Source organism: Aspergillus luchuensis, chromosome 8, assembly GCF_016861625.1.
Source record: "Aspergillus luchuensis IFO 4308 DNA, chromosome 8, nearly complete sequence".
In the NCBI taxonomy this organism is placed as follows: Eukaryota; Fungi; Ascomycota; class Eurotiomycetes; order Eurotiales; family Aspergillaceae; genus Aspergillus; species Aspergillus luchuensis.
Genome location: NC_054856.1, coordinates 240021 through 266419, shown reverse-complemented (window position 1 = coordinate 266419; position 26399 = coordinate 240021). Strand labels below are relative to the sequence as shown.

Here is a 26399-nt window from a genome sequence, read left to right as displayed (position 1 = left end):
CTAGTAGCTATTTAAAAAATGATACGAATCGCTCTTGTCCTGCGGCCCTTTGAAGACATAAGTTACAGTTGAAAATCCCGGTTTAGATTGCAAATGAATTTATCAAGGCAGGAAGCGTTTGTGATTTCTGCTGAAATGACAGATTGTTTTCATAACTAACTACTAGATAGATTTGATGACGTCGGGAGGCCTAGGGGAGTTGGGGACACTAAGGCGACGCTAGTGCGGCGGAGTTCATCCACTGCCAGCATCTCCGCCGAACGGTCACCGCAGCTTGCTTCTCATCGCATCCTTGCTATCGTTGTCGTTGGTCCACGGGTGGGCCACGTCCAGATGGCTTTGACATCAGTAAGGAAATCCTTTCTATGCTGAATGCGATTGGGTTTCAATTAATCCCACTCACGTGGAACTAGTGGAAAGCGTTTAACTTCTTCGACGTCTCCGCAGTGAAGCTGCCGGAGGAGAGCTCCTCGATCTTCAATGTACCTCCCTTGCCCTCTCCACTGCACATGTCGGTCGCGCTCACACTAACCTTCGAAATGACCATAGTCTGACATTATCTCCCTTTCCACCGGCTCGGCGAACATCTTCCTCGGCTCCAGCGATGGCTTTGTCCATATCATCTCGACGAACTTCAAGCTTGTCCGGTCATTCAGGGCATCGGAGACTGGATCGATCGCGCACATCAAGCAGATAGAAGGGACCTCATTGTTGGTAACAATAGCGGAGGATCTCCCCAGTGAGGCAGCTCTGAAGGTCTGGGCCCTCGACAAGTCCGAAAAGAAGACCGGTGCCCCTCGATGCTTATCGACGACCCATGTCCAGAACGCCCGGCGGATGTTTCCCGTACGTACAATAGCTCGCAATGCGCTACCCTCTTTGTCGGCTTGATACTAAATAAACACGGGGCAGGTATCTGCTTTCGCGGCGCTCGATGATTTGTCGCAGGTGGCAGTTGGTTTCGCCAACGGATCTGTTACGATTATTCGTGGTGATCTGATCCACGACCGCGGCGCCCGACAGCGGATTGTGTTTGAATCGGAGGAGCCAATAACAGGACTGGAGGTGCAGAGTGGCCCCGTATCGACCTTGTATATTTCGACTACGAATCGCATCCTCGCCCTGGTTATCTCAGGAAGGGGACAGGGACAACCGGCTCGCGTACTCGATGATATGGGATGTGCTGTTGGCTGCCTAAGTTTGGATAGAGACACGGGCGATGTTCTTGTCGCCCGGGAGGATGCGATATATACGTACGGACCACATGGCCGAGGCCCGAGTTACGCCTTTGAGAGTCGTAAAGACTCCGTCACCACTTTTAAGGACTATGTGGCTCTGGTTTGCCCACCTAGAGATACGACCAGCAAGCCTGACACTCTGCGAAACATTGGCGTCGGGCAGGCAGACGACATATTCAAGACAACCACATTCACCCTGCTCGATACTGATTTGAAGTTCATCGCGCACTCCGAGTCCCTCGTCTCTTCCGTGAAGAACATCTTCGTTGAATGGGGAGATCTGTTTCTGCTCACTACGGATGGAAAGGTATGTCCATATTGTTGCATGTCATAGCTATGGCTCACACGAAACAGCTGTATCGGTATCGTGAAAAAAGCCTTCAGCAGAAGCTCGAAATCCTGTACCAGCGCAACCTATACATCTTAGCGATCAACTTGGCACAGAAGACCGGCGTTGATACACTTCAGCAGAATGCGATCTACCGGAAATACGGTGATTTCCTGTATCAAAGAGGCGACTACGACACGGCAATGCAACAATACCTTCGAGCGATCGATAACACGGAACCTTCTCAGGTCATTCGCAAGGTTGGATCTTCCGCACTATTACTAGAGGGAATTGTCGCTAATGATTGCATAGTACCTGGACACACAACGGATACATAATCTCATCGAGTACCTTGAAGAGCTTCACGATCATGATCGGGCCACAGTGGATCATACCACCCTGCTCCTCAACTGTTACGCAAAGTTGAAGGACACTGGCAAACTTGATGCGTTCATCAAAGCTCCTGGTGAGCTGAAGTTTGACCTGGAAACTGCAATCGCTATGTGTAGGCAAGGTGGCTATTATGAGCAAGCGGCGTACTTGGCTACGAAGTATGGCGAGAATGATATGGTGGTCGATATCCTGATCGAGGACTCCAAGAAGTATGCGGAAGCTGTCGAGTATATTTGGAGGTTAGACCCGGAATTGGTTCGTGCACACTCATCGATTCGACCCTACTTTGGTCACTGACAATTCCAGGCCTACCACAATCTAATGAAATATGCCCGAGTACTGCTATCCAACTGCCCTGAGAAAACCACGGAGCTTTTCATCAAGTACTATAAGGGCCAATATACTCCAAAGACCGAGGTCGAAGCGCCGTCAATGGAACCCCAAGCACAACCGACCAGTACCCTGCAGAGCTTAGCTGCATTCCTCCCCTTATCTCTGATTAACGCTAGCGCGGGCTCAAAGCCGGAAGTAGAAGCACCGCCAGTCGAAGACAAGGCTACCGAGGAATTGGTGGAGTATCAGATACCCAAACCAAGAACAGCATTTTCAGCGTTCGTGGGCCATCCGGATGAGTTCATCTCCTTTTTGGAAGCTCTCATTCAGCAGGATAACCTGAAAGAGGATGATAAGATAGACCTCTACACGACTCTGTTCGAAATGTACCTGGATACTGCAAGTCGACAAAAAGATGCCGCGCAGAAGGTTGAATGGGAGGACAAAGCAAAGAAGCTTATTGAAGGCAAGGATGTAAGGAGACTTGATTCGTTTCTTTCCGCTGAAATTTGCTAATGTCCGTTTAGATACCAATCTCCACATCGAGTGTGCTTCTGCTTTCTGATCTTTCTGGCTTCCGTGAGGGTTCCACGCTCGTACGGGAACAAGAAGGCCTCTTGTCAGACATCTTTAGGTCGTTCACCTCCGCAAAGGATACTCAGGGTGCCATCAAAGCTCTGAAGAGATATGGCCCCGAGAAGCCTCAATTATATGTGGATGCACTTACGTACTTCGCCTCGAGCCCGCAAATTCTGGAAGAAGCTGGCGATGAATTGGACGCCGTGCTCAAGAAAATTGACGAGGGAGGGCTCATGACACCACTTCAGGTTATCCAGACTCTGAGCAACAATGCAGTTGTCACAATGGGTCGCTTGAAGAAGTACCTCAGTGACAACATTGAGCGGGAACGAAAGGAGATCTCTACTGTTGGTTGCACCCGCATTCATTGACTTTCTCCAGCTAATGATATTGTAGAATCGCCGCCTGATATCCAGCTACAGCACCGAAACGGAGAACAAGAGGAAGGAGCTTGAACAACTGGGCAGCAAGCCTGTTGTCTTCCAGGCCCGTCGGTGCATGTCCTGTGGTGGCGCCCTGGACCTTCCTACGGTGCACTTCCTTTGCAAGCATTCATTCCACCAACGGTGTCTGAACCGAGTAGATGAAGACGCTGAATGTCCTGCTTGCGCGCCGCAGAACTCCACTATCAAAGCCATTCGGAAGAGACAGGTTGAGTCGGCAGACCAGCACGATCTGTTCAAGGGAGAACTGCAACGCTCCAAGGACCGATTTGGGGTGGTCAGTGAGTTTTTCGGTCGGGGTGTGATGCGACCCCAAAGTACTATGGAATGATGAGGCATGTAATGAACTGGAAGATACCTTTATGTAGAAGCATCATGTTGTTTTCTGTCTTTGTTTTGCCCGCTTTCTGAGAACTTATACCTCAGGCACCAAATGCTTATCAGCACGTGCTTCCGCGTCGCTCCGCTCCCCGGATTTGCGGGACGCGAATGAACCATCAGCCAGACTCATAGCATTAAATGATACCAGATCGCGTGTTCCTTCAATTCTGTTTTCCAGACGTATAACTAGACCGAACCAATGTCCTCTAGCCGTGTGATTCAGGACTCCGACGATGACGACGATCCTTTGGCGGGGCCCATCTCCCCCCGACCCAGAGTCGATAACACAGATCTTGACATTCGGGTGGGTTCAGGACATCATCAAGCTCATCAGACCGATCATGACTCGCACATGAATGTCAATTTCGATCAATTCCTGCAATCGCAAGAATCCGCAAATTATGGGATCTCATCCTCCCAGCAACGAAGAGAAGCTCGATGGATACCGGCCGATGCGGGGGGCGGATCGATTGGTGAGGGATACGCCAAGTCCATGACTGTTCAACCACTGACAAGCATACCTACATCTATAGGGTCAATGATGACGGAGATCGGAATTGCACAGCAACGACTATTTGACGATGATGAAGCACACTGTACAGAACAATCTGGGTATCAGTACACCGGTGACATGGACACCGCGCAGATGGAATCGGCAGCTGTTCAGGAACAAATTGCTGCAGAATTTCCCCCGCATGACGATATCGCCTTAGTTCCTAATGAGCACCCCCATGGTTACTCGGAACAACCGCCCCTATATACTGAAGCGCAGCCTGATATATCCGACACTCTGCCCTACGGAACCGGACAGCACCCGCTTGACGCGGCGAACCTATATACCCACGAGCCAACCGCGCAGCCCAATGATCATACGAGCTTCAACTACTCGGTTACGACAGGCGCATCCTACAACATGTTCGAATCGTCTCTCCGCCCATCAGGCAGCTTTGACCCAGAGACTAACATGCCTACCCATGCAACCGGCACCGTCGACACCGAGATTGCGTACAAATCTCCCAGACGATCTGACTCCGTCCCACCCGTCCCCTTCTCCCCACACGACACAGAACCATTCTCATCCGTGGTATCCCCCAAAGCCGGCCGATCGAAAAGCGACAATGCAGTGCAGCAATCCCACCAAAGCGTCGATGAGCTCAACGGGCCGGTAACCATCGAGATCCCCGTGGCGGAGAAGAAACAACGAGGCCGCAAGAAGAAACAAAGCATCCCGGAGCATGACGAAGACGACGAGCTAGCCCAGATCCACACCTCTACAATAATTCAAGATGCGACGACCACGATTACCACTACCACTACCAATAATAAACCCGAAAAGCGCAAGCCAGGCAGACCGCCAAAGAACCCCAAACCACCACGCAATGACGACGACGACCATCCAGGATTAATCTCAAACGACACCACCGCATTCCCTATACCTCCAGACACCACCACCGCCACCACCACCTCAATCGAACCCCTCACAACAACAGAACACCAAACCACTACAGCTACCACCGACCCACCCCCACCAAAGAAACAAGCCAAAGAGCCCAAGAAAAAGAAGCTCAAACGCGGAAAAACCACCTCCATAACACTAACAAAGACATACGAGTCCGACGTCGAAGACGACGTAATATGGGTAGACGAACGCCCAATTCCTACAACGATCACCCCTCAAACAGAAGCAGAAACACAACAACCCGACAACATCCCCGAACATGAAGAGACCACTCCCACAATCCATAACCCAGATCCAGAACCCGAACCCCAGCCAGCACCAGCACCAGCACCAGCACCCAAAAAGCGCGGCCGCAAACGAAAGAACCCCGTCGAAGAACAACCACCCGCACCAGCTATAGATCCCCAGCAATCTTCAGATAAAGAAAACAATCCAGTACCTGACCCTAATTCAACACCACATGACGACGCAAAACCACAGCAGGAACCAGACCAAAACCCACCTCAAGAGAAAGAGGCCGGGAAGGAAAACGAGGACAAGAGCGAGCCCCAACAAGAACAGAATCCAACGCCCTCCACGCCCCTAAAACCTAGTAAAGGGCCAACGAAGCACAGTCCCATATCGTCCACGACTAAAGTACCTTACCGGGTTGGGTTGAGTCGGCGAGCGAGAATTGCGCCGTTGTTGAAGATTGTGAGACGGTGATGTGCTATATGGGTGAGCGGTTTTGTGGTTTGCGATTGAGGAGTTTGGGGCACTTTGTAAACAATGTGTCTATCTATATTACTTCTGTCTTGTATGGACGGATAAGTCGTGGGTGCATTGTTACTAGTTTGTTCGGTTATGACTGGCGCGATTGTTATCGGGGCATAAGCTATGGACGGCGCGGAGCGCGGTATACCATCTGGCGTTGTGGATTCACCTATTGATTGAAGGATTCAATTTTTATCTCCATGCTCATCGGGTCATGCGATGTGATGCTATCTTAGGGACAAGTCTCTCGAGCATCATGTGCCATGCCAATAGCATGAGTCAGAATATAAGTCTAGTCTAATGAAAGTACAGACCAACAGTTTTCTTTTTCTAAAGCATCTCACTTCGTAAGATGATGCGCTTCTGTGACCGACTGTAGTATACACAGCTAAGCCGGTGTTTGATATAAAGAAGGATCAGGCTTTCCGCCCACCATATCAGCTTAATCCATCAACACCACGAGGAATAACAATATCACAATTGCCACCGATGAGCTTAGCTGCAAAGCCTTCCCTTCTGACTTCGCCGGCTTCGTGGGTTTACCAGAACCAGCGTTGGGGGCACCACCGCCTTTGACGGTACCAGCATTGTCGCCGCAATTACCATTATCAGGTCGACATCCAGAACCGCAAAATGTAGACATGCTGCCACAGAAACCAGTGCCACTGCAACAAGGGCCGAACCGCGACCCAAGACAGGTGATGTTTCCACCACACATGCCATCAACTGATACAGTTTTGGCAACATCGTTCTTGGATTTAGACTTTCGGGTTTGTCGATCGTCGAAGGCCTCGTCCTTACGATACCAGAGCTCAGGCGGATCACCCAGACACTCGCCAACCGTCACGGCGCGGTAGCCCTCTGCGATAAGCTTCTTCAACATGTACTCGGTGAGGTTGTGGACCGTTTGTTCATGGACATCGTGAGCGATGACGAGCCAAGGCCTATCGAAATCCGTCCGAGAGGCCAAGTTGCGATCGAAAATGTCCTTGGATTGTTGGATCAGAGCCGGGCTATCATGACTGTAATCTTCAGTGTCGATGTCGTACAGGATGACATGATATCCAAGCGAGCCAAGGTCTTCCAGACAGCCTGACTCCGCGGTACAGCTGGAATACGGTGGGCGCATGTAAGTGGGGATTGTTCCCAAAATGTTTCGTAGGGCAACTTCGTTCCACAGCAGCTGAACCCGGCGCTGATCTTGCGTGACCTTACTAAGGTCTTGGTGTGACCAAGTATGGCTAGCAACTTGGTGGCCACTGCGGTACATGCGTTGAATCAAAGATGCCCAAGGCATCCCGGGACTGTCAATCTCACCCTTAGCATTGTTGTTTCCTGTAACAAAGAAGGTCACTTTTGCTTCATACTTGTCAAGGAGGTCGAGAAGGTCCTGAGTGTATTCCTTGGGGCCATCATCAAAGGTCAGGGCGATAGTTCCTGGAGTAGTACATGACCGAATGAATTTTGGGCCATAGGGTACGTTGCCTACATGAGGCCGAGGAATCTTGTCCGTAGGAGGGCCTCCTGGAGTTGTGTGAGCGTCGCAATTACCGAAGTCGATCTGACAGTCAGGAGAGCTGCAGTGGTTCTTGGTGTCCCCGCAATAACCTGTAGCCATCAGTACGGGCTAACTCGTCTACAAGGAAGTAGGTTGAACACACCAGCAGTTGAGCAGCATTTACCCTCAGGACACTTGCCATGATCAGGGCCACAGCGAGGACTAGAACCACGCTCGACAAGCTTATGATCAGGAGCATCTCCGTGAGTAAGGGGCAGAAGATGAGTTCCTTGACGGTTAGGCTGCAAACTGAAGATGTTGCGCGCAGTCGTGCATGCCACAAGACCAAGCCCAGAAACAACCAAGCGAAGCATGTGCATTTTGAGATAGTATATTGTGGTAAGATGTAGTTCAGAGTAAACTGTAGAGTAATGTAGACAGTGAGACTTGTATAGTTGATGGGATATGCCGTGGGAGAAAAGAAGAAGAAGGTTGCAAGGTAGCAGAACTGCTTAGACGACCGGGCCTTTCTGATGTAAAAGGAAGTGACGATCCTGCATGCTGGGCAAGAAGCTGCCGACGAATGCGTTGAGACATTGCGACGGAAGGAGCTTAATCATAAGGATCAGTCGAAGAGATAATGCAGTGACGATCAGGCTAAATCAGAACAGGCCATGATTAGAAAGGACGCTAACCTATCTCATAAATCATTGACTTGACTGGATGAAAAGCTTCTCGACTACTATTCCCAAGACTAGGAAGTGCTGTGGAACTCCATTGATGGGCACTGGGGGGACGCTGCATTGCATTGCTTTCTTCTTTTGATTAAGGGTATGGTCATGGCACCCAGAGAACTGGAAGGCTCATCATGTCTATAAGGCGAGTCCTAATTACATGGGAAGCCGCCGTTCTGGGAATAAAACTTGAGGCTACCAGCACAAAATCATGTCCCTCACGCAATCGCGCCTACGGAAAGCGATATTGGGATCCGGTTGACTACTATAAAGCCGGGCCGTGAGCAAGGTTATAGAAGTGAGATAGGATCGATGCCGACTTACTTGTGCTAGGTTATCCTCGCCAACAGCAGCAAAGACATAAGGGGCTAGTGTAGGAAGATGAGGACCGAACTTGGCCGGGGCACTTTTCGCTACGCCACCGACGGTGGCAATGAGGTGACGCCGATGGACTGTACTAAGTTGTGGAGAGTTGAATCTTTGGACTAGCCCCTGGACAAAAGCGCTCAGTTGAGCATCGGAGAAGTGGAGCACGAGGGCAGATATGGCCGTCAGAGCCCTTTTGGTGACCACGGTGCCAGCTGTATCGTTGTCAACGATAGACAGGACGGAGTTTTGCAAAGCCGTCAATTCGGGCTCTTTCAGCAGGGGGCCAAAGCAAGTGACAACCTGAATGAGTACATCAATAGCATCACTGCTGAAGCCCTTCGATGGATCCTTCTCTAACATGCCCTTGACGATCGAGCCACGCCGACTAGTAGGGGATGGAGTCGGGCCAGTCAAGCGGGGAATGAGGACGCGAGAGACGGCCGAATATGCCATTGTCGCCTCCTGACTTGGAGGCTGACCCGGCTGCGGCCGAGGTAGAGCTGTCACAATGTATCTCAGAGCAGTATTCGGAACGGATGTGTCAATGGTTTGCGAGGCTGTCAGGTTGGTGAGCTTTTCGAGAAGAGATGCAAGGCTTTCGAAGGGCAGTCGAAGGACAAGAGGACCAAGACTAGACAATGTACATCGAGTTAGTCCGATTAACTGATTTTTAAGACGGGACTTTGACAAACCATTTCAGGGCTTGGTTCTGGACATCGCCATGTTGGTCATCCAAGGCCTTCAATAAGCCCTCAGCTAGTCTTGATGAGGAGACTTGGTCGTGAGCCAGATAGGTGGAATTAGGATTATTTAGAATGCCAAGTAGATCATTTAGCGACATGTATCGCATATCCGGGTCAGGGTCGCTCAGTTTAGAGAGCAGGCTGTTAAGGCTGTGCTGCACCGACTGCCGGTCCGCCATGTTGAAGCCCCGCAGTGAGTTTCGGCGTTAGGATAGGGGAGGGTGGTTGAGAAGAAAGAGAACCCCTGAAGGTAAATCGTGGGGAGCTATGAAAAGAGTGTGTCTCCAATAGTCTGGATAAGATGTCGCGCAACCAAATCAGGGATGAAGTTGGGACTGGGGAACCACCGAAGCAACAAGTGGGATGATGAATGGGGAGGAGGAGATAGAGTTAAAGTGGTGTTTGTTATCGGAGCTGCTTGTGCAGCCTCAGGCATGAACAAGCTCCTACGGCGGGCTCTTGAGACTATTAGTGCATGTTTCATGCTTGACAGTTTTAGAATCACGCAGTGACCTCAAGAATATGCACTGACAGGGCCAATTGAGAAGAAGATAAAAGCCTTTAACCAGACCATTTTTTTCCCTGCTTACCATGCTAAGGAAGATAAGTGGCTATAACCTTCAAATGTTGAGCATGCGGTCCATGCGAGACGGAACTACAAGAGCCAACGTTCTTCCCCGCACGGTGCCATTACATCATCTGCGGTAATCACAGGTGGTAGTACATGGGGAGTACTTTGCTCCTCTATAGTGAGCAACGCTAATAACCAGGTAAACCAGTGAGTAAGTAACCGGTAAAATGACCGTGGCAGCAAGGAAGGAGAGCCACTCCGGCAGCTCCCGCTCCGAAGAAGTGGTGACCGAGAATGGAATTGCAACGTAACGAAGGCCAGTCCGGGACTGCCTTCAATTAGGTCATACCATCCCCGTCCAGCCTCCTGCTTTCCCCTCATACTTTCTCTTCCTTCTTCTTCTTCTTCTCCTTCCGCTGCCTTCTTCTTCTTCCCGTCAATTGCATCCCATTGCTACTTTGTCTCTCGAGCCATATCGTCTTCTAAAATTCTCATCTAGCCACAATCCATCTCACAATGGTTCTCGCACGCCCTCATATCCTCCGCACATCTGCTAGGGCCGTCGGTGCCGGCATCGGCGTCGCAGCTCGTCGTCCCCCGACACAGCAATTCGCTCGCAGGGGTTACGCCCAATCGCATGACGCTCCCAAGTCCTCCGATCTACCATGGTAGTTATCTTCTCTCTGAAGTCAGGTCTCACTGGTTCAGGACACAGGACTAAAGACGCAACTCAATTAGGCTCATCGCATCTCTGGGTCTTGGTGTCCCAACAGCATTCTACCTGCTTCAGTCCGGACCCAAGAAGACCCCTCATCACGGCCACGAGGATCACGGCGCTGGCCACGTCGAGAAGGAGGAGAAGGCCCCTGCGGGTGAAGCTACTCCTCAGCCTGATCGCGATGCAGAGCAGAAGACAGATACGTCTTCCTCTGCGGAGGGTACGCCGTCAACGGACGGAAAGCCTCCCTCAGAGGTAGACCAGGTGAGCCATTGATCTCCCGACAGCAGCGGATCATTTCACACCTTTGCCTTGAAAGGATGCTCGACTGACTTACTTCCCAAATGTAGCCCTCCAGTCGCAAGGACACTGGTAACTCGGCTACCATCTCTGGCAAGCAGGAGGGTCTCTCCAACACCAACACGGACAACCCGTACGTGAACGAGCCTGGAAAGAGCGCCAAGGGCGAGGGTGAAACCGAAAGCGCCAAGGTGAAGGGAACCGTTTCCCCCGAGCGCCCCCAGGCTTAATTGAGAGTGACCGTGGGCCATACATGTGAAAAGTCCACTTATGTCTTTGACGAAGGCTACTGTATTTTATCGTCCATGTGGCATGATCGCGAGCTAGATTACCAAAGAGTTGCCAATGTAACTTTTGCGTCTACTACTTTGTAGCGGTATGTCCCTTCTTCTCCAAGTATGTGCGGTCTATGCTGGCAGGAAGGACTCTGCTCAGGCGCGATAGCTCTGCCGCAGGAGTTACACCAGTGACACAAGATATGTGTCTGGATAATATGGAGTATAAATATATCTATTTCTATTCACAAGTACTAGGGACAAATTACTATCGAGTTTCGTACTGAAACTCTTCCTTGCATGATTCCTGCACCCAGCCGCTTGTTGCGGCACTTTCATGGTGTAAACTTGGATTTCCCATTTACTACCACTGCTAGTAATACTAGTATATAAATATAGTAATAGTAGGACATGGGGGAATTGGCTGCCCAGTAAGGGTGTACACGCTTTGGCTACCTGCATGGGAAACACTATGGACTGACGCTAGTACTTAAATGCTGGCCGGGTGTGAAATTGAAGCAGCGTGGAAATCCCAAAGGCGTGTTGGCATACTACCAGCACTACGGAGTAGTAGTACTAGTAGTTTGATTCCTTGAGTGAGAGGTGATTCGTTTGTTTACGAAAGACATACGCTTATTTGCGGGCTCTAAAAGCCAGTAATCGACGGGGAACTAAGAATAGTAGTGCTCCGCAGCATGCAGAATGGCCAATGGACTATACGATGATAATATATCATGATCATAGTAGTCGTAGTTTACTACTACTCCATACTAGGACTCCCATTCCGACTATCCGCCGATACCGACGAATTAGTTCTAATTTGATAATCGCAGCGCTCACTCCCAACTTCAAACTCTGGGGATTATAATCGCAACGAACACGAGCCAGTGGTTATCAATCCAATTTGCCCGAAACACCAAGCTCGTGCCTTGCAGGGTCTGGCGTTGGAAACACGACGACTCGGGCAGATTAGACCGTGACGGATGAGACCGGTCCACTGTCTACTTACTAGGGAGCCTGTGCTCCTTGCGTCGCGAAAATCAATATCGAATGAATCTCTGTAGGGATCGACGGTGGGCGACAATTGGGTACTTTTTTACCCTACTACGTATCCACAATGCTCAGACTCTCTTAAGACTAAGTAGACTCTACTCCGTAAAGAGGATGGAGTCGGTCACAGCCAGAAGTACTGCAATTGGTTGGTGAGGGGATCCAGTGCCAACTCAGACTGCAATTGTCCACTTCAGGTTAAGGGATTGATTGTGTTTGCAATTTTAGCTGTACTTTGCGGGTCTGGTTGGGCTGGCTATTGCGATGGCCCATAATACTTTTGTTATTATTAACTATTGTTGTTGTTGTTGTTGTTGTGATTATTTCGATGTGTTTGCTCCGACGCAAGGTGTTATTATTGTATTTTCTTTTTTTCTTCCTTTAAGGTGCAGCAGCAGGTGTTTCAGGAGAGGCACGATCTCGGTGGAAACACGGGGGGATCAACCATGAGTCCGGGTCCCTCACTCTGGAACCAAGGAACCGTGGGGAAGGGGAGACAACAAGGAAACAATGGAACTAGAGTTGGGCAGTTAGAGAAAATAAAAAACTTGTCAACAAAAAGCATAGCTAACCACCACTAACTAATTCCAGCGTAGATTGATTTGACTGGGGAGGGTTGCCCCGAGCACCCGCCCAGCCCGACTTGATCGATGGACACTAAAACCCAGTAAACCAACTAAATAATCCAACTAAACCCGTGCCGCTGAATCTCCACTCGCCCAAGAATAACAATTTATCGACTTGTAGATTCCCTCTTTCTTCCTCCTCTCCCCTCCTCCCCCAATCTTACTTACATATTCCCTCCCATTCATTATTCCTCTGTAACTAAGCTACTCCTCGTTCCTTGCTTATACTCTCTCCACATACACACCCCCCACCCCAAATCATTGCGCATCGCCTTCTGCAACAAACCCACCGCAGTCCACCCCCGATGCCATTCCACCATCCTTCAGCTCCATGGTCCGCCTGCATCTGCTAATTTCCGCTGTGCTTGCATCCCGCCTGGCGTCCTGTGAATCGCGACGCGCGCCGACCTGAGCTTCAGCCTCTGCGACCACCACCCTCCCTCCCTCCCCCCCTCCCCTCCGATCCAGAAAATGAGCGACAATCCACCATGGCTGGACCAACTCTCCGACGATTGGGTGCCCGTCCCTGTGCCTGGAACCCCAACCAGCCCGGTCCCCTCTCGGTCCATCTCTCATTCCCGCCAGTCCAGCTTACAAAACTCTCCTAGTCGCATTCCGGTTCCCGCGCGTCGCTCTGTCGCCCCGTCGCCATCGCCTATTGATAAAAAGGTTTCGCGGCCCTGTCATTTTGTGAAAAGGGAGCCGCCCACGCCGAAGACCCCTCGTACCCCCAAGACTCCGTCCAAGTTGCGATCTCCGGTCCCCGATAAGACGAAAAAGAGCCCCCGACCAAACCCACCGTCCAGGAACCTGTCGTCCAGGCGTAAACAATCGTCCACCATGGACACGAGATCGCCGTTGCGATCGGTCTCGAACGCCTCCAGTCAGTCGGTACAGCAAAGCACTGTTCAAATCAAACCAAAGAAGGCCAAGGGCGGCGAAGGGACCCCGGAATGGCGGAGGAGACTGGTCCATGGAGATATCCCTTCCGGTGAACAGCGCGATCTTTTCGCCCCAATTGGACTCGAGAGTGTGTTCAAGCCGCCCACCCCCGGAACCGAGAAAACGCAAGACGAGGCCATTTCCCGCATGAAACACTCGGATAGCGTCTGGGACTTCTCCACGTCCTCGGAACGACGCGACAATGCTACTTCGAACGGACCTCCTGGTGATGGTCAACATGTGTTTGGTGAGGGTGCCGGCCATTCCTCCTCTCCGAAAAGCCCCCGATCCCCGACCAAGTCGGCGCCTCAAGATCAAGGAGAACTCCGGTCGACTCCAGGAAGCCCCCGAGGATCGCGCAACGGGATGCTGGATGTGAAGAAAGGGCCTACGAAATTTGTGTTGAACCAAGGTGATGGTCATGAGGATTCTTGGAATGGCACGCAAATGAGATCGGCTAGTGGATTGGAAGATATGCGAAATGAAGATTTCACGCCCATCACCTTCTCACAGCCGAATACAATGGACGGAAACGCTGCATCAGAAGTAATAAGGTCCGCGTTGAAGAAAGTGACGAACAAGCTCGAAAGACTACACTTGCCGCCATATGAACGGCCCGACTCCCCTGCAAGTGATAGCTTCCTGCTAAATCAACCGTCGGAGGCCCCCGTCGACCCGTTACCGGAAGATGATCTACTAGATGTCACGAGTCATTCTCTGCCCAAGGACCTCTCCATGGGGACGCTGGATTTCCGGGGCCGCGGAGCTTTTGCGCACCTGCGACGAGACGACTATCTGAACGAAGGCTCTTTCCAGAAGCTACATCTGTCACCGCCACCCTTTCCCTCTGAGCGACTGTCACCGTTCCTGCCTTCCAACCACAGAATCCGGAGCTCACCACCTTTCTACCAGAAGACTAATCCAGTAACGGATCCCCCGACGCTCCCTCGACCATCGTCTGCGCATGTGGCTGCTCGACCCGGAACCGGAAGAACCGACGTCATGCCCTCTTCAGGCAGCCCTTTGAAGCTGTTCGGAAACCATGATACCTTTACAAACAACAGGCTATTGCGACGGATGAGCCAATTTGAAGAGACCTATGGAGGCTTTTCGGAGGATGATGAGCCCGTGTCCCCTTCAGAAGAAGCGCGGCGTAAGGGCGAGTCGAGGAGTTTCATGAGCGCACAACAAGACGCGTTGGGTGAGGCCAGCGTTAGAAGACACGAGCGGCCGAGATCGCGAAACACGCCGAACCCTCGACTTAACCGATTCGGTGACGGGGAGCTGGACCATTTCGACTTCTCTGATACCAGCCCATACGAGCCAAAGCTGCTCAATAACGAGGTTGTAGGCTCTAATCAGCGGCCCCCTTCGCGGAGGCTCTCTGTCGAACGGGGTTATCTGGGCCGCCGTTCGTATAGAAAGCAAAGTCTTGATGGTGGGTCAAACAGATCTACAAAGAATTACAAGTCAACAGAGACGTTAGAGTCGGCCTCGAGTGCCAATGCCCCTGATAAACAGGGCCTATGGACAGTCGAAGAGTTCCACCACTCCGAAACGGGATCAAGACCGAATTCCCCAGCTAAAGACCCCCATCCAAAGAGGCGTCGAACCCTTCTTCAATCTCACGGTCTCATGCCAGATGATGCTGGATCTGGGAAGGTCACCGGTCAGGCTCCGGATAACCTCACGTTGTTACAAAGAAGTTTGATGCAACACGGTGTAACGGAGGAGGACACCGAACGTTTTCTCCGGTCTCAATCAGCGTACCCAGCCAACACCCCAACTCCGAGTCAAGTAAGATCGCTCTCGAGGAAAAGGCCATCGTCAAGCCGAAATCACAATCGCCTTGGGCATGATGACCATGGCAATCAGACCTTCTCCCCTCCGGACAATGTGATACCAATTGTGAAGGTCAATGGCGTCAACACGGAGATTCGGAAGGGGTCAATCACTACGCAAGATTTCCTCAACGAGGCAACCAAGATTATGGATATTATCCGATCCAAGGGCCGGTCTGCTGGCGGACTTTCCAGTGTAGAGGAGTCTGATGCTGAGGACCAGGACGAGAGCGGTAGTTATGAAGACGAGTCCACTCGTGAAGAATTCTCGCGCCCTCCGAGCCGGGAGGGGGGCGATATGCGGAAGCTAAGAGAGCCCCACGAGCCAAACCCTCGTATACTGAGCCACTTGAAGAAGTTCCAAGAGGATGACGATCAAGAATTTGAAGTGAACGGGTCCGACATGTCCTTGAACTTGGATCAGGATGACACTAACTCCGATGGTGCCAACTCGATTTGGGACGAAGGCGAAGGAAATGAGCAGAACGATAAGGCCGGCGCTGAAACCCGAAACTTGAACGCTGAGCAGCATATACGCAGATCGTCCGCTCCGACTGAAGACGGCGAAGAAGACGATGATCTTCCTGACCTTCTAACCATCAACACTCATTTCTCCGGCAAGAGCCTCAGTGCACGTTCCATACCCACAGGCTCTTCTTCACAGAGCTCGCATGCAAAAGGTGTCCTGTCGTCAGACATCGTATCCCACCTTATTCCGGAACAAGTGAATGGCCTCACATACGACCGGTATAGGAACCAATGGGTTAAGGAAACCGTTCAGAAGTCTCCGGGCAAGCCCAAGGGCGAGGAGAGCGAGGACGATCCGTTTAAGGATATCCCTGATCTTAGTGTGGATGAGCTTCAGGAGATGATGAGGATGCAGAGCTCTCTTTCTCCGGATAAAACCAAAGGTTCTTCCCTCCGCGGTGAAGAAAACGCGCGCCAGAGCTCGCCCAGCCCACGGAAAGCTTCCCATCAGTCAGAGCGGCGCCCGCAAACGAAAGAGGGCGAACCCTCAGTCAATATCAGCTCTGTTCAGTCGAAAACCACCCCCTTTACTTCTAGATTCTCCAACTCGGAGACCAGAGCTACCTCTTGGGGATCCGAGGCCCGCAGGACGAGCAAATCAACCAGCGAGGTCGAGCATGAGATTCAACTTCACGAAGGCCGCCTGTCTAAGCTACCACGGCGCCAACAGGAACACCGCCAACAAGCTCGGGTCGTGACCATCAGCTTCTCGTCGCCACTGGTTTCACAGATTGCATTTGATGAAGATGAAAGCCCCACCAAACTCCGACAAAATCAAGAAACCCAGCAGTCTGAGCATGGCCCTGCCTGTGCCGAGGCGGATCATTCCAGTCGTCCACTGGCTACCCTGCTACCAGAGCAGAAGTCCCTGGACCCTGGTGCGATACCGGACCTTGAAAGCAGAAGAGATTTGAGTCTGGTTCGAAGAGGCTCTGATGGATCTGTGGCATCTACGCCGGACAAGAGCAATGTCAACAATTCAATGGTTCGCTTCCAACATTTAGGACCAGACACAACCTATAGCTTCCATCTCAGCCCATTGCCCGACTTCACTATTGACCAGATTGACCAACCACTCCATCTTGAAGTCAGCTATGTGGCACAGCGGACTCAACCGACATCGCTGCGCCAGGTCCACGGCACATTCGCCTTGGCTACTGAGGATTTGGTGAAGCATATCACCGAAGCCGAACCATTCGAACCATACTGGGAAAATGTGAGGCGCCTGGTCCTACGGCATAAGGGATTGATCACCCTCCACAAGCTCTGTGATTTCTGCCCCCGACTGGAAGAATTGGATGTGACCGGCAATGATATTGGTCAGCTTGGAGGTGTTCCTCCTAGCCTAAGGACACTGAACATTCAGGACAACTGTCTCTCGAACCTCACAGCTTGGGGCCATTTGACCAACTTGCAGTATCTCGATGTATCCGGGAACGAACTCGAAAGCTTGGATGGTTTCAGCAGCCTCATCCATCTCAGAGAGCTGAAAGCCAACGACAATAACATCACGAACATTGAAGGCATATTTGACTTGGACGGGCTATTGAGCTTGCAATTAAGGAACAACGGCTTGACCGCAGTCGACTTTGGCCGAGCAGAGTTGTGAGTACACCCAGCTCCCGTTCCCTGATTCATATCTAACGGTCGCCTCTTCATCTAATCAGGACTCGCTTGCATGATCTCGATCTTAGCCATAACCAACTTTCGTCCATTCGCAACATTGACTCACTTCCCTCCTTGTCTGCCCTTGACCTTCGCTTCAATCAGCTCGATGGACTTGAAACCACAGCCTCTTTACCTAGTCTCCAATCGTTGAAGCTCTCCAATAACATCCTGCGCACACTCGACGTCGGGGCTTTCCCATCCTTACACTTGCTTTATGTGGACCAAAACTTCTTGCGCAGCGTCTCTGGTCTCGATAAATGCCATTCCTTGGAGGTCCTCTCTGCTAGAGAACAGATGAATGGAGACGTTGATGGTGGCACTTTCGACATCGATTTGGGTCTGGTGAAAGATCTTCGGAAGGCGTTCCTTTCGTCAAATAGACTTTCTATGCAGAGCCTTTCGCCTTCCTCGCCCCTTCTAAGCTTGCAGCTACTGGACATAGCCTCCTGTAGCATTCAGGGGCTTCCTGTGGACTTTGCTTCGAGCTTTCCCAATGTGGTGGTCCTCAATCTCAACTTCAACTCTCTGACAGGTCTCAATGAACTATCGGGCCTGAAGTGCCTTGCTCGGTTAGCAGCTGCAGGAAACAACATCACACGACTGCGGCGTCTTTGTCAAGTACTGAGCCATATTGGAAGGACCAGTAAAGGAAGGGCCTGCTCTCTGCAGAAGGTCGACATCCGTGGCAACCCCCTCACCGTCCGGTTCTATCCCCCTGCTGTTATTGGCAACGGCAAAGCGAATGTGAAGAAGCTGAAGGCGAAGGAGGAGCTTGGCCAACGACGCCATGACGGCTTGGACCTTCCCTCTGCCCTGGCTGAATTTGGACACAGTGGAGACGTCACGCACCCAGCTACTCTAGGCGAGGAAGAATTGCCAAACCCTGCCAAGGAGATTGAGATCGATGATCCCTACACTCTTCCGCTCGCCGATCCTTTGGCTGATCAAAGATACTTATCCCACTTGGATGAGCCAACGCGACTCCGTAGACGAGTCTTCGAGCTTATGCTATACGCCGGAACTGGGGGTTCGATTCGCCTTCTGGACGGCTTGGAGCTGAGACCTTCTGTGGACGAAGGCTCCGACATGGACCGGGCCTGGGCAAAGCTCGAAAAGCTCGGTGTGCTCAAGAAGAAAGCCATTACTGCATAAATTGCCTGTTTGTTTTATTTAGCATTGCATGATTCATGATATCCTGGGGTGCAGCTGCACGGAGTTTTGATATCATTGGGTTGGATCACTGTCTTGCTTTCTGTTGTTATTTTGTTTCTTGCTTCTTCATAGCGGATGGTTGGTTGGCTGTTTGTTGATTGGCGTTTTAACGGCTACGTGAAGGGGGCTGGCTGCATACCAGGAGTTCTGGAAACTCATCACACTGCTGTTTCTGTATTCTACTTCAAGCGGACTATTCCCCCCCCATACCATATCCAGTGCACATTCATCGTCATAATGCATTGATGCTGTTTCTTCTTTATAACCTACATCCTAGTTTGTTACAGTAACTACATAAAGCCAATGCACTAAACTGAAGGCATGAATCATCGTTCATCATTCATTGACGTCAATAACTACTATACGGCAGCAGCATACATTCGCTTTTCGATCTCACGCTCCTCCCCTTCCCCCCGTATGTAAAAGTTAGGCTAAATAGATAAATAGACCGTCTAATCGACCGCCAACTGAAGCCACCGATAGCTAAGGTAGTACGAAAGACATACTTCCTTCCATTCAAGCCTAAGCATAAACCTAAGCCTCCGCCTCCAAGGTCTTTAGCTGCGCACCATACGTCTTCCGAATCAACTCCATATAAGCCTTCCATTTGTGATGATCACCCGCCACCTCGGCATTCGGGAACGCCTTGCTCAGCTCGCGACTGATCTTCAGCACGCCCAATGATGCCTCCTGCGCTTTCTCGAGTTCTTGCTTCACGGCGTTATCCTTCGGTTTGAAGGAGAGGATGGCGTTGTAGCGTTCTGAGAGCGCGTCGAGGTGGCGTTGCGTCTCTTCGGGGGCGAGATGAATCAGCTTGGAGGTCATTAGGTTGCAAATTGTGCGGATGTCTTGTTCGTCGTCGATGCCGGAGAGGATGCGGTCGAAGAATTCGCTCATGTGGCAGAGGGAGAATGCGGAGTCGAGGGAGGCGTAGAGGGTTTCGTAGGCGCTCTGGAGGTTTGGGTTAGTCTTTGATTGTTTGTGTGGGGAGAAAGGAGGTTAGGTGTACTGACCTTGCGGAGCTCGAGACCGTCGTCGACGCGGTGCTTGAACGGTCCCATTTGCACTTCGCGGATGAGTTCTGGCTTCACCTTGGTGTCGCCGAAAACGGCCGGGAGGAGTTCGTTGAGGTGAGGGACAAGGATTTCCATCTTGTTGTGGATGGCTGAGTTCAAGGTCGTCAGGGCAAGACGGTGATTGCCAAGGTCGCGGTCGCTCAGCATGTTGACCAGCAGGGGTACGATCACAGGCCTCAGCACATCGTTGTACGTGTCTCTGGGATCCGAGAGGGTGTAGCGGAATGCGGAAATGACGACGCTGCGGATACTAGGGTCACTGCTGGAGAGATAATCCTACATTGTGTTAGCTGCACGTGTTGCGATTATTTACATACTGCTGGCGGTTGGGCTCACCTGGAAATGAGGAATGTAAGCGACTGGATCGATCAGGGCGAGCCGGCCTACACATTCAGCACCAACAGCTCGGTTGTCTTCCTCCTCTGACACGACAAGAAGGGCTTGCCAGAGCTTGACAGCTGAGGGAGCTACATCCGGCCGAACAATCTCGGGGTGCTGGAGCAATTCCCTCACGGAGTGGAGAAGCAGGTAACTCTGCGGGTTGCCCTTCTCAAGCCCACCCAGAATGATAGGCAAGTAAGATTTGACGTTACCTGCTGCTGCGTTACCCAGGGCTGTGGCTGCAGCCAGTCGAACCTTGTCGGACTTGGAGCTGAAATGGGCGATGAAGAGTTCAGGTGTCAGCGAACAGCTGGACCCCATTCGTAGGCCGATCTCTCCCAAGATCGCGAGCGCAAGGCATTTACGTTGAGCATCCTGCGCAGTCTCCAGCTCCGTCATGAAATCTTCCATCTTGACACCCAGCTTAGGACCACCGTGTACCAAGAGAGTTCCAATCGCTCTACCGACAACTGACGTGTCCCCGCTGATGCCAACATCCTGAAGAAGCTTCTTCATCAATGCTGCACCAGCTCCCTCTTCTCCAATGACCTTGACTAAGAGGAGCAGGGCTTTCAGTACCGTTCCAACGAGTGACGAGAGAACAACAGAACATAGCGCAGAGATCAAGCTCTCGTTGACAAGAAGCTGAGCATTGCCTGGGACCAGCTTGGCCAGGATGATAAGTGACGGTGCGAGGAAATGGAAATCTTCTGCGCTGATGAGCGGTAGAAGACTATCTTCAAGCTCTTTCATGGTCTTATCATCGTAATGAGTTCTGGTGTTGGGGTTCATAGCCAGGCTGCGAAGAGCCTCCAAGCTGGCACCTCGAAGAACCCGGTCTGACTTGCGCAGCTGTGCGCCAAGCTCTGCAGTGACTTCACTAACCCAGGTTGGTGCGACATCCACCTCACGAGTGCAAAGGACGGCGACATCGTCAACGGCCCGGACAGCTGCGAGCCGCGTGGTCTCGTTCTTCAGTCGCTCCACCAAGACAGAAAGACCTTTGGAGCGTTGATCGAGCGGAAGGAAAGAAGAACCTTTCTCCCCAGCTGTCCGAGCCAACAGCACGCCGAACACGTGGATAGCTCTCTGGCGAACTTCGAGGTCGGCACTCGTATCAGTGATGCGGGTATGCACGACGTCATACAGTCTCCCTAGGTGCGATGCAAGGTCCTGAGAGGCGTTGGGGACCCGCGGCGGCGTAAGCGCCTTCACTATTTGTTCGACGGCTCCCAACGCTTCGCTGCTGACCTTGTAGTTCCTGTCATTGACAGCCCCAATGACGCCGGGAATCAACGCGATAAGGAAGGGCAACAGTGCATCAGACGTATGCGTTTCAGCAATCGCGGCAATGAGTCCCAGGGTTTCGGTCTGGAGGGTGCCTGCACTCGCCGAAGACCCGACGGGTGCAGATGAACCGCCCGAGAGAGAAGAGGACTTCAAGACATCCGCTATGGGGTCTTCCAGCTGTTGGAGATGATCCGCAAGACCACCGTAGCGAACGAGTGCAAGGCTCTTGAGCAGCACGATAATAGCCTGCTTCAGAGGTACAGAAGCTTGCTTCCACATCTTGACCACACTCTGCACGATGATCGGCACTGAGCGAGCCAGCTCCGCCTGTGGACCAGATTTGGGCGAGGAAGGAGCAACAACAGGGGTACTGACAGCAGAGGACGTGCCAATGCTGGGCTCGAAGTCGATCATACTAGCATCACTATCCTGGCGTCTCCTCTTCCGCGAATTCTTCGAACCCCCAACTGACTCAAGGAACCCGTTGGACGTGATTATCATGGCGCCTTCACCTGTTTTCCGAACGAGTGCAGTCATGGTCGACACGACTTCAAGCTTGACACTTTCTTCCCTTTCTTTGTTGAACCGGGCGATAAGAGCGGGGGAGATTTGCTGGAACAAGGACGCATCGTCTGCAGTACGGCCGCGGGTGTAACTCGAAATGACGGAATAGAGCAGTTTCGCTGCACAACGGCGGACCTTCCAGCTCATATCATCAATATCACTGTAGCCTCCTTCTTCCTCGAAATCCTCGAACTCGTCGTCGTCGTCCAGATCGGGCTCCTCCGTTACGTCATCTTCAGAGCCATCATCCTGAGTGCCGCCCATTTCTTCATCGTCTTCGGCTTCGGCGACGTTGGGATCGTATTTGAGAAATCGAAGGGCCGAGTTAACGGTATTGGACATGTATGGCTGCATCTGAGAGTTGCAAGAGCTAATCAACGTCTCCAGGGTGACCAGGGCGGTTTCTCGGAGTTCATCCGCCTGAGGATCGTGCTCGTCATCATAAGACGACATTGTGTCGAAGAGGTAAGGAGTTAGCAGTAAACTAAATGCAATCAGAGCGCAGGCCAAGAAGCAGTAGCAACAGCAACAACAACAGCAGCAGCAGCAGAGGATGCTTTGGGGGATAATCGAGCGAGCTCCACATCAACAGCCGCAGCTCTTTGGGAAGCTCCGATAGCGTGACCCCGCGCTAGGCCCAATCCATCTCGGAGGAAGCTGCCGAGACTCCGGTCTTGGCAGTCCAAGACAGTGAAAGCAAAAGCAGCAGGGAATTGGATACTATTTGGCAGGTCGCCTTCACTACTGAAGGAAGTCAAAGAGATCAAGTGAGGATGAATTGCTGCGGGATTGTTGCTTGGATGCCATCAAGGCCTGCAGACCACCTTGCTTGCGAGCCTTGGCCCGCTTTTTGCTGTTGGCATTGTCGGCCGCTTTATTCACCCGGCTCGATTCCGCTGATTCGGTGGCCGGTTCGGACTGGGGCGTTGTAATTGCAGATGATTGAATGTCAGGTGTAGATGTCGCTGTAGAAGTAACTTTTGGTGGTAGTGCAGGACGAGCTGCATCCTTGCGGACTGGCTTGATGGTCCGTCGCCGGCAACGGAGACATTTTAAGATTGTAGCTCCATCAGAGCTGGCCTTGCTCGCTCTGCCTGCATTCGACTGCTTGCCTTTTTTCTTATGGATGACGATATTCTTGGTCCACTGCGGGCTTCTGACACTGCCACATGCACCGCACGATGTCTCTTGGAGCCGCTGGTTTAATGGCTTGAATTCGTCACGGAGAATGCCGTTGTGAACGGTCATCAAATAGGCCGCTGTTGATGGACTGAGAGCATTGAGAGCGCTGGCGGAGCCCTTGAGGAACTCCAACCGGGGCGCATGATCACTAAGGGGCATGTCTGAGTGATAACAGTTTCAAGTGTCTAGATCGGTTGTGAATATATAAGAAGACCGAACCTGCTCAAAACCTGGCGGGAGAGCATGAAAATGAATTGATGCCGAGAAGAGAAAAAAAAAGGGCTGTTCGGCAGCAAAGCAACCAAACACTCTCCCGCCGCACGATCAACTCACATCTTCCCGGTGTTACTCTGCTTCTACTTTTCCATCTTTCTCTTCCCCCCAGTTCCTCTCTTCTCATTTCTTAACCTCTAGCATCTTTCTATTCTCTCTCTCAGAATCTAATATTCTGCGTCCAACAATCCTCACTCTTGCATTGGAGGTCTCCTACGTTGTTCCTTATCGTCCTTTGTATCTTCTGCGTCTCAAAGTTTGCGAGCAGCTCATACTTCGTCGCCGGATCGGTCCCTATTAGCTCAATTTTCGCAGCATTTTCCAGAATCATGGAGATGCAAACTTCAAACTCGGCCTCGCTTCGGGTCGCGTTTGAAGGATGTGTAAGTCAAATTCTCATCTCCTACCCTGTACATTTTATCTTGCTGACCACCGATACGTTTCCAGGGCCACGGATGTCTTCATGATATCTATGCGTCAGTCGATAAGGCTGCCTCCCTAAAAGGGTGGGATGGTGTCGATTTATTGATCATTGGCGGCGATTTCCAGGTAAGACTGTTTTTGCCCCTGTCAACTCACCTGTCTCTCCTGCTAACCTCAAACTAGGCTGTCAGAAATGCCAATGATCTGGCCTGCATGTCAGTGCCGATGAAATACAGAGAGTTGGGTGACTTTCATGAATACTACAGTGGGCAGCGTGTTGCTCCATACCTGACCATTTTTGTGGGAGGGAACCACGAGGCGAGCAATCACCTGTTTGAGCTGTATTACGGCGGGTGGGTAGCCCCCAATATCTACTACCTCGGTGCAGCCAACGTTATCCGGTGTGGGCCCCTTCGCATCGCCGGCATGTCTGGCATCTGGAAGGGATACGACTACCGGAGACCTCATTTTGAACGACTGCCGTACAACAGCGATGACGTTCAAAGCATCTACCACGTGAGGGAACTCGATGTCCGCAAATTGCTGCAAATCCGCACCCAGGTTGATCTGGGACTATCCCACGACTGGCCTAAGACGGTCGAGCGTAGCGGAGACTTTGAAACCTTATTCAATAAAAAAATTGGGTTCCGCGAGGATTCTCAAAACGGCCGACTTGGTAGTATGGCTGCCAAGCATGTTCTTGATCGGCTGCGCCCAGCCTATTGGTTTTCGGCCCACTTACACGTTAAGTTCGCGGCCCGAGTGCAGCACGCTGAATATGTCGTTCCTGAGCATCCCGCGGCCAAGAGACAGGCTGCTTCTGGTGCAACTGATGCCGGTCAGCGTCCAAGCGCTCCATTTGCGCTGGATGGTGCGGTATTCACTTCGTTGGTCCTCGGTGAAGAGAACCAGAACCCATTGAATCAGCCTGTGGCCTCCGCTTCTACTGCCAACCCTGATAAGCAGAGTCAGAGCAACGCTGTAAGCACCGGAGCCTCTCAGTTGCAGTCAGAGAGTGGACAACCTGCTCATCAGCCATCCAAAACCGACGTATCGGCTGGAGAAGCAGCTAGCAGCATGGAGACTAAATTGTCAGCGTGGAACAACTTCCACGTCGTTGCTGCCCGAAACGAAGCGGCTGAAAACGAGCTTTATTTGTCGGGCAAGGCACAGAATCCTGGGCCGAACCCCTATGAACTCAGGCACAACCTGACCTGGAAAAGGGTGGAGACTGATATGGACGGCGTAAATCGGAAAATTGCAAGCGTCGAGAGGGATGTCAGTCCCGAACAGCAGAATCCCAAGAAACAGAAGGTTGATCATGGATCGGATGTTGTGAAGAATAGTGACGAGATCGACTTAGATCTAGACAGCGACTCCGACGATGCCTCAAGTAAGGCAAAGCCTGAAACGGCGGTTTCAGGCAATAGTGGCTCTCCCGCAATGACGTCCACTCCGACTCAGTTGGAACGAAACAATATCACCTCTCAAGCAGAGCCAGCTAAAGCGACCGATGTCTCACAGGATGTCAGGAACCAGCTGCCTGCCAGTTTTTCACGGCCCCAGCCTGATCCCTATCCGGTCAACGGCCCTTTGCCCGAAGCCATTGCAAACAACGTGACCAATTTCCTCGCGTTAGACAAATGTCTTCCTAACCGCGAATTTCTCCAGCTCTTGGAGATAAATCCTATTTCGGAGTCGGATGGAGAGAAGGTTGAACGCCCATATCGTTTGGAGTACGACAAAGAATGGCTCGCAATCACACGTGCGTTCGCCAACGACCTCCACCTTGGGGATCCCAACGCCAGACCCTCTGCGGATAAGGGCGACGTCGTGTACCTGCCCCAGATCCTCGAAGAAGAGAAGTGGGTCGAGGAGAACGTCGTGAAGCCTGGAAAGCTTGTCGTCCCTGAGAACTTCACTCAAACCGCGCCCATCTACGATCCCAGTGTACCTTTGACAACTGAGGAGATGCCGATTGAGTACACCAATCCTCAGACCGCGGAGTTCTGCGAGTTGATCGGCATCGAAAACAAATTTGACATGAGCGACGCCGAACGCCAAGCTAGAATGGCCAGAGGGCCCCGTCCTAGTAGTAACAGAGGTGGTATGGGCCGTGGGGCTCGTCGAGGCGGCTTTGGCTTTGGACGGGGTCGCGGACGTGGAGGTCGCGGACGCGGCAACCGTTACTAATTCTACATTTCCCCAGGTTGCACTTCGCTTACCGA

At 51.8% G+C, this 26399-nt stretch overlaps 9 protein-coding genes across 9 annotated transcripts; 5 read left to right on the top strand and 4 right to left on the bottom strand.

Annotated features, from left to right (window-relative positions):
- Positions 1–333: 333 nt before the first annotated feature.
- AKAW2_80095A (tethering complex subunit PEP5) lies at positions 334–3242 on the top strand (the record flags this gene model as incomplete). The annotated part of the gene is made up of 8 exons (XM_041681077.1): positions 334–348; positions 414–482; positions 550–846; positions 913–1545; positions 1593–1826; positions 1879–2214; positions 2266–2766; positions 2820–3242. The coding sequence occupies 8 exons, from the start codon at positions 334–336 to the stop codon at positions 3240–3242; spliced, it is 2508 nt and encodes an 835-aa protein (XP_041548056.1).
- Positions 3243–3894: 652 nt separating this feature from the next.
- AKAW2_80094A (uncharacterized protein) lies at positions 3895–5859 on the top strand (the record flags this gene model as incomplete). Its single annotated transcript, XM_041681076.1, has 2 exons — positions 3895–4168; positions 4229–5859. The coding sequence occupies 2 exons, from the start codon at positions 3895–3897 to the stop codon at positions 5857–5859; spliced, it is 1905 nt and encodes a 634-aa protein (XP_041548055.1).
- A 490-nt stretch (positions 5860–6349) lies between these two features.
- AKAW2_80093S (chitin deacetylase CDA6) lies at positions 6350–7785 on the bottom strand (the record flags this gene model as incomplete). The annotated part of the gene is made up of 3 exons (XM_041681075.1): positions 6350–7211; positions 7275–7515; positions 7569–7785. 3 exons carry the CDS (start codon positions 7783–7785, stop codon positions 6350–6352), a joined length of 1320 nt encoding a protein of 439 aa, XP_041548054.1.
- Positions 7786–8334: 549 nt separating this feature from the next.
- On the bottom strand, positions 8335–9430 carry AKAW2_80092S (uncharacterized protein; the record flags this gene model as incomplete). The annotated part of the gene is made up of 2 exons (XM_041681074.1): positions 8335–9139; positions 9201–9430. The coding sequence occupies 2 exons, from the start codon at positions 9428–9430 to the stop codon at positions 8335–8337; spliced, it is 1035 nt and encodes a 344-aa protein (XP_041548053.1).
- Positions 9431–10338: 908 nt separating this feature from the next.
- On the top strand, positions 10339–11070 carry AKAW2_80091A (uncharacterized protein; the record flags this gene model as incomplete). The annotated part of the gene is made up of 3 exons (XM_041681073.1): positions 10339–10490; positions 10561–10804; positions 10891–11070. 3 exons carry the CDS (start codon positions 10339–10341, stop codon positions 11068–11070), a joined length of 576 nt encoding a protein of 191 aa, XP_041548052.1.
- A 2192-nt stretch (positions 11071–13262) lies between these two features.
- Positions 13263–18922, top strand: AKAW2_80090A (uncharacterized protein; the record flags this gene model as incomplete). The annotated part of the gene is made up of 2 exons (XM_041681072.1): positions 13263–17707; positions 17770–18922. 2 exons carry the CDS (start codon positions 13263–13265, stop codon positions 18920–18922), a joined length of 5598 nt encoding a protein of 1865 aa, XP_041548051.1.
- A 594-nt stretch (positions 18923–19516) lies between these two features.
- Positions 19517–22746, bottom strand: AKAW2_80089S (TIP120 domain-containing protein; the record flags this gene model as incomplete). The annotated part of the gene is made up of 3 exons (XM_041681071.1): positions 19517–19933; positions 19996–20334; positions 20395–22746. 3 exons carry the CDS (start codon positions 22744–22746, stop codon positions 19517–19519), a joined length of 3108 nt encoding a protein of 1035 aa, XP_041548050.1.
- A 288-nt stretch (positions 22747–23034) lies between these two features.
- Positions 23035–23634, bottom strand: AKAW2_80088S (ribonuclease P Rpr2/Rpp21/SNM1 subunit; the record flags this gene model as incomplete). Its single annotated transcript, XM_041681070.1, has 1 exon — positions 23035–23634. One exon carries the CDS (start codon positions 23632–23634, stop codon positions 23035–23037), a length of 600 nt encoding a protein of 199 aa, XP_041548049.1.
- A 750-nt stretch (positions 23635–24384) lies between these two features.
- On the top strand, positions 24385–26364 carry AKAW2_80087A (RNA lariat debranching enzyme; the record flags this gene model as incomplete). Its single annotated transcript, XM_041681069.1, has 1 exon — positions 24385–26364. The coding sequence occupies one exon, from the start codon at positions 24385–24387 to the stop codon at positions 26362–26364; it is 1980 nt and encodes a 659-aa protein (XP_041548048.1).
- Between the last annotated feature and the right edge of the window lie 35 nt (positions 26365–26399).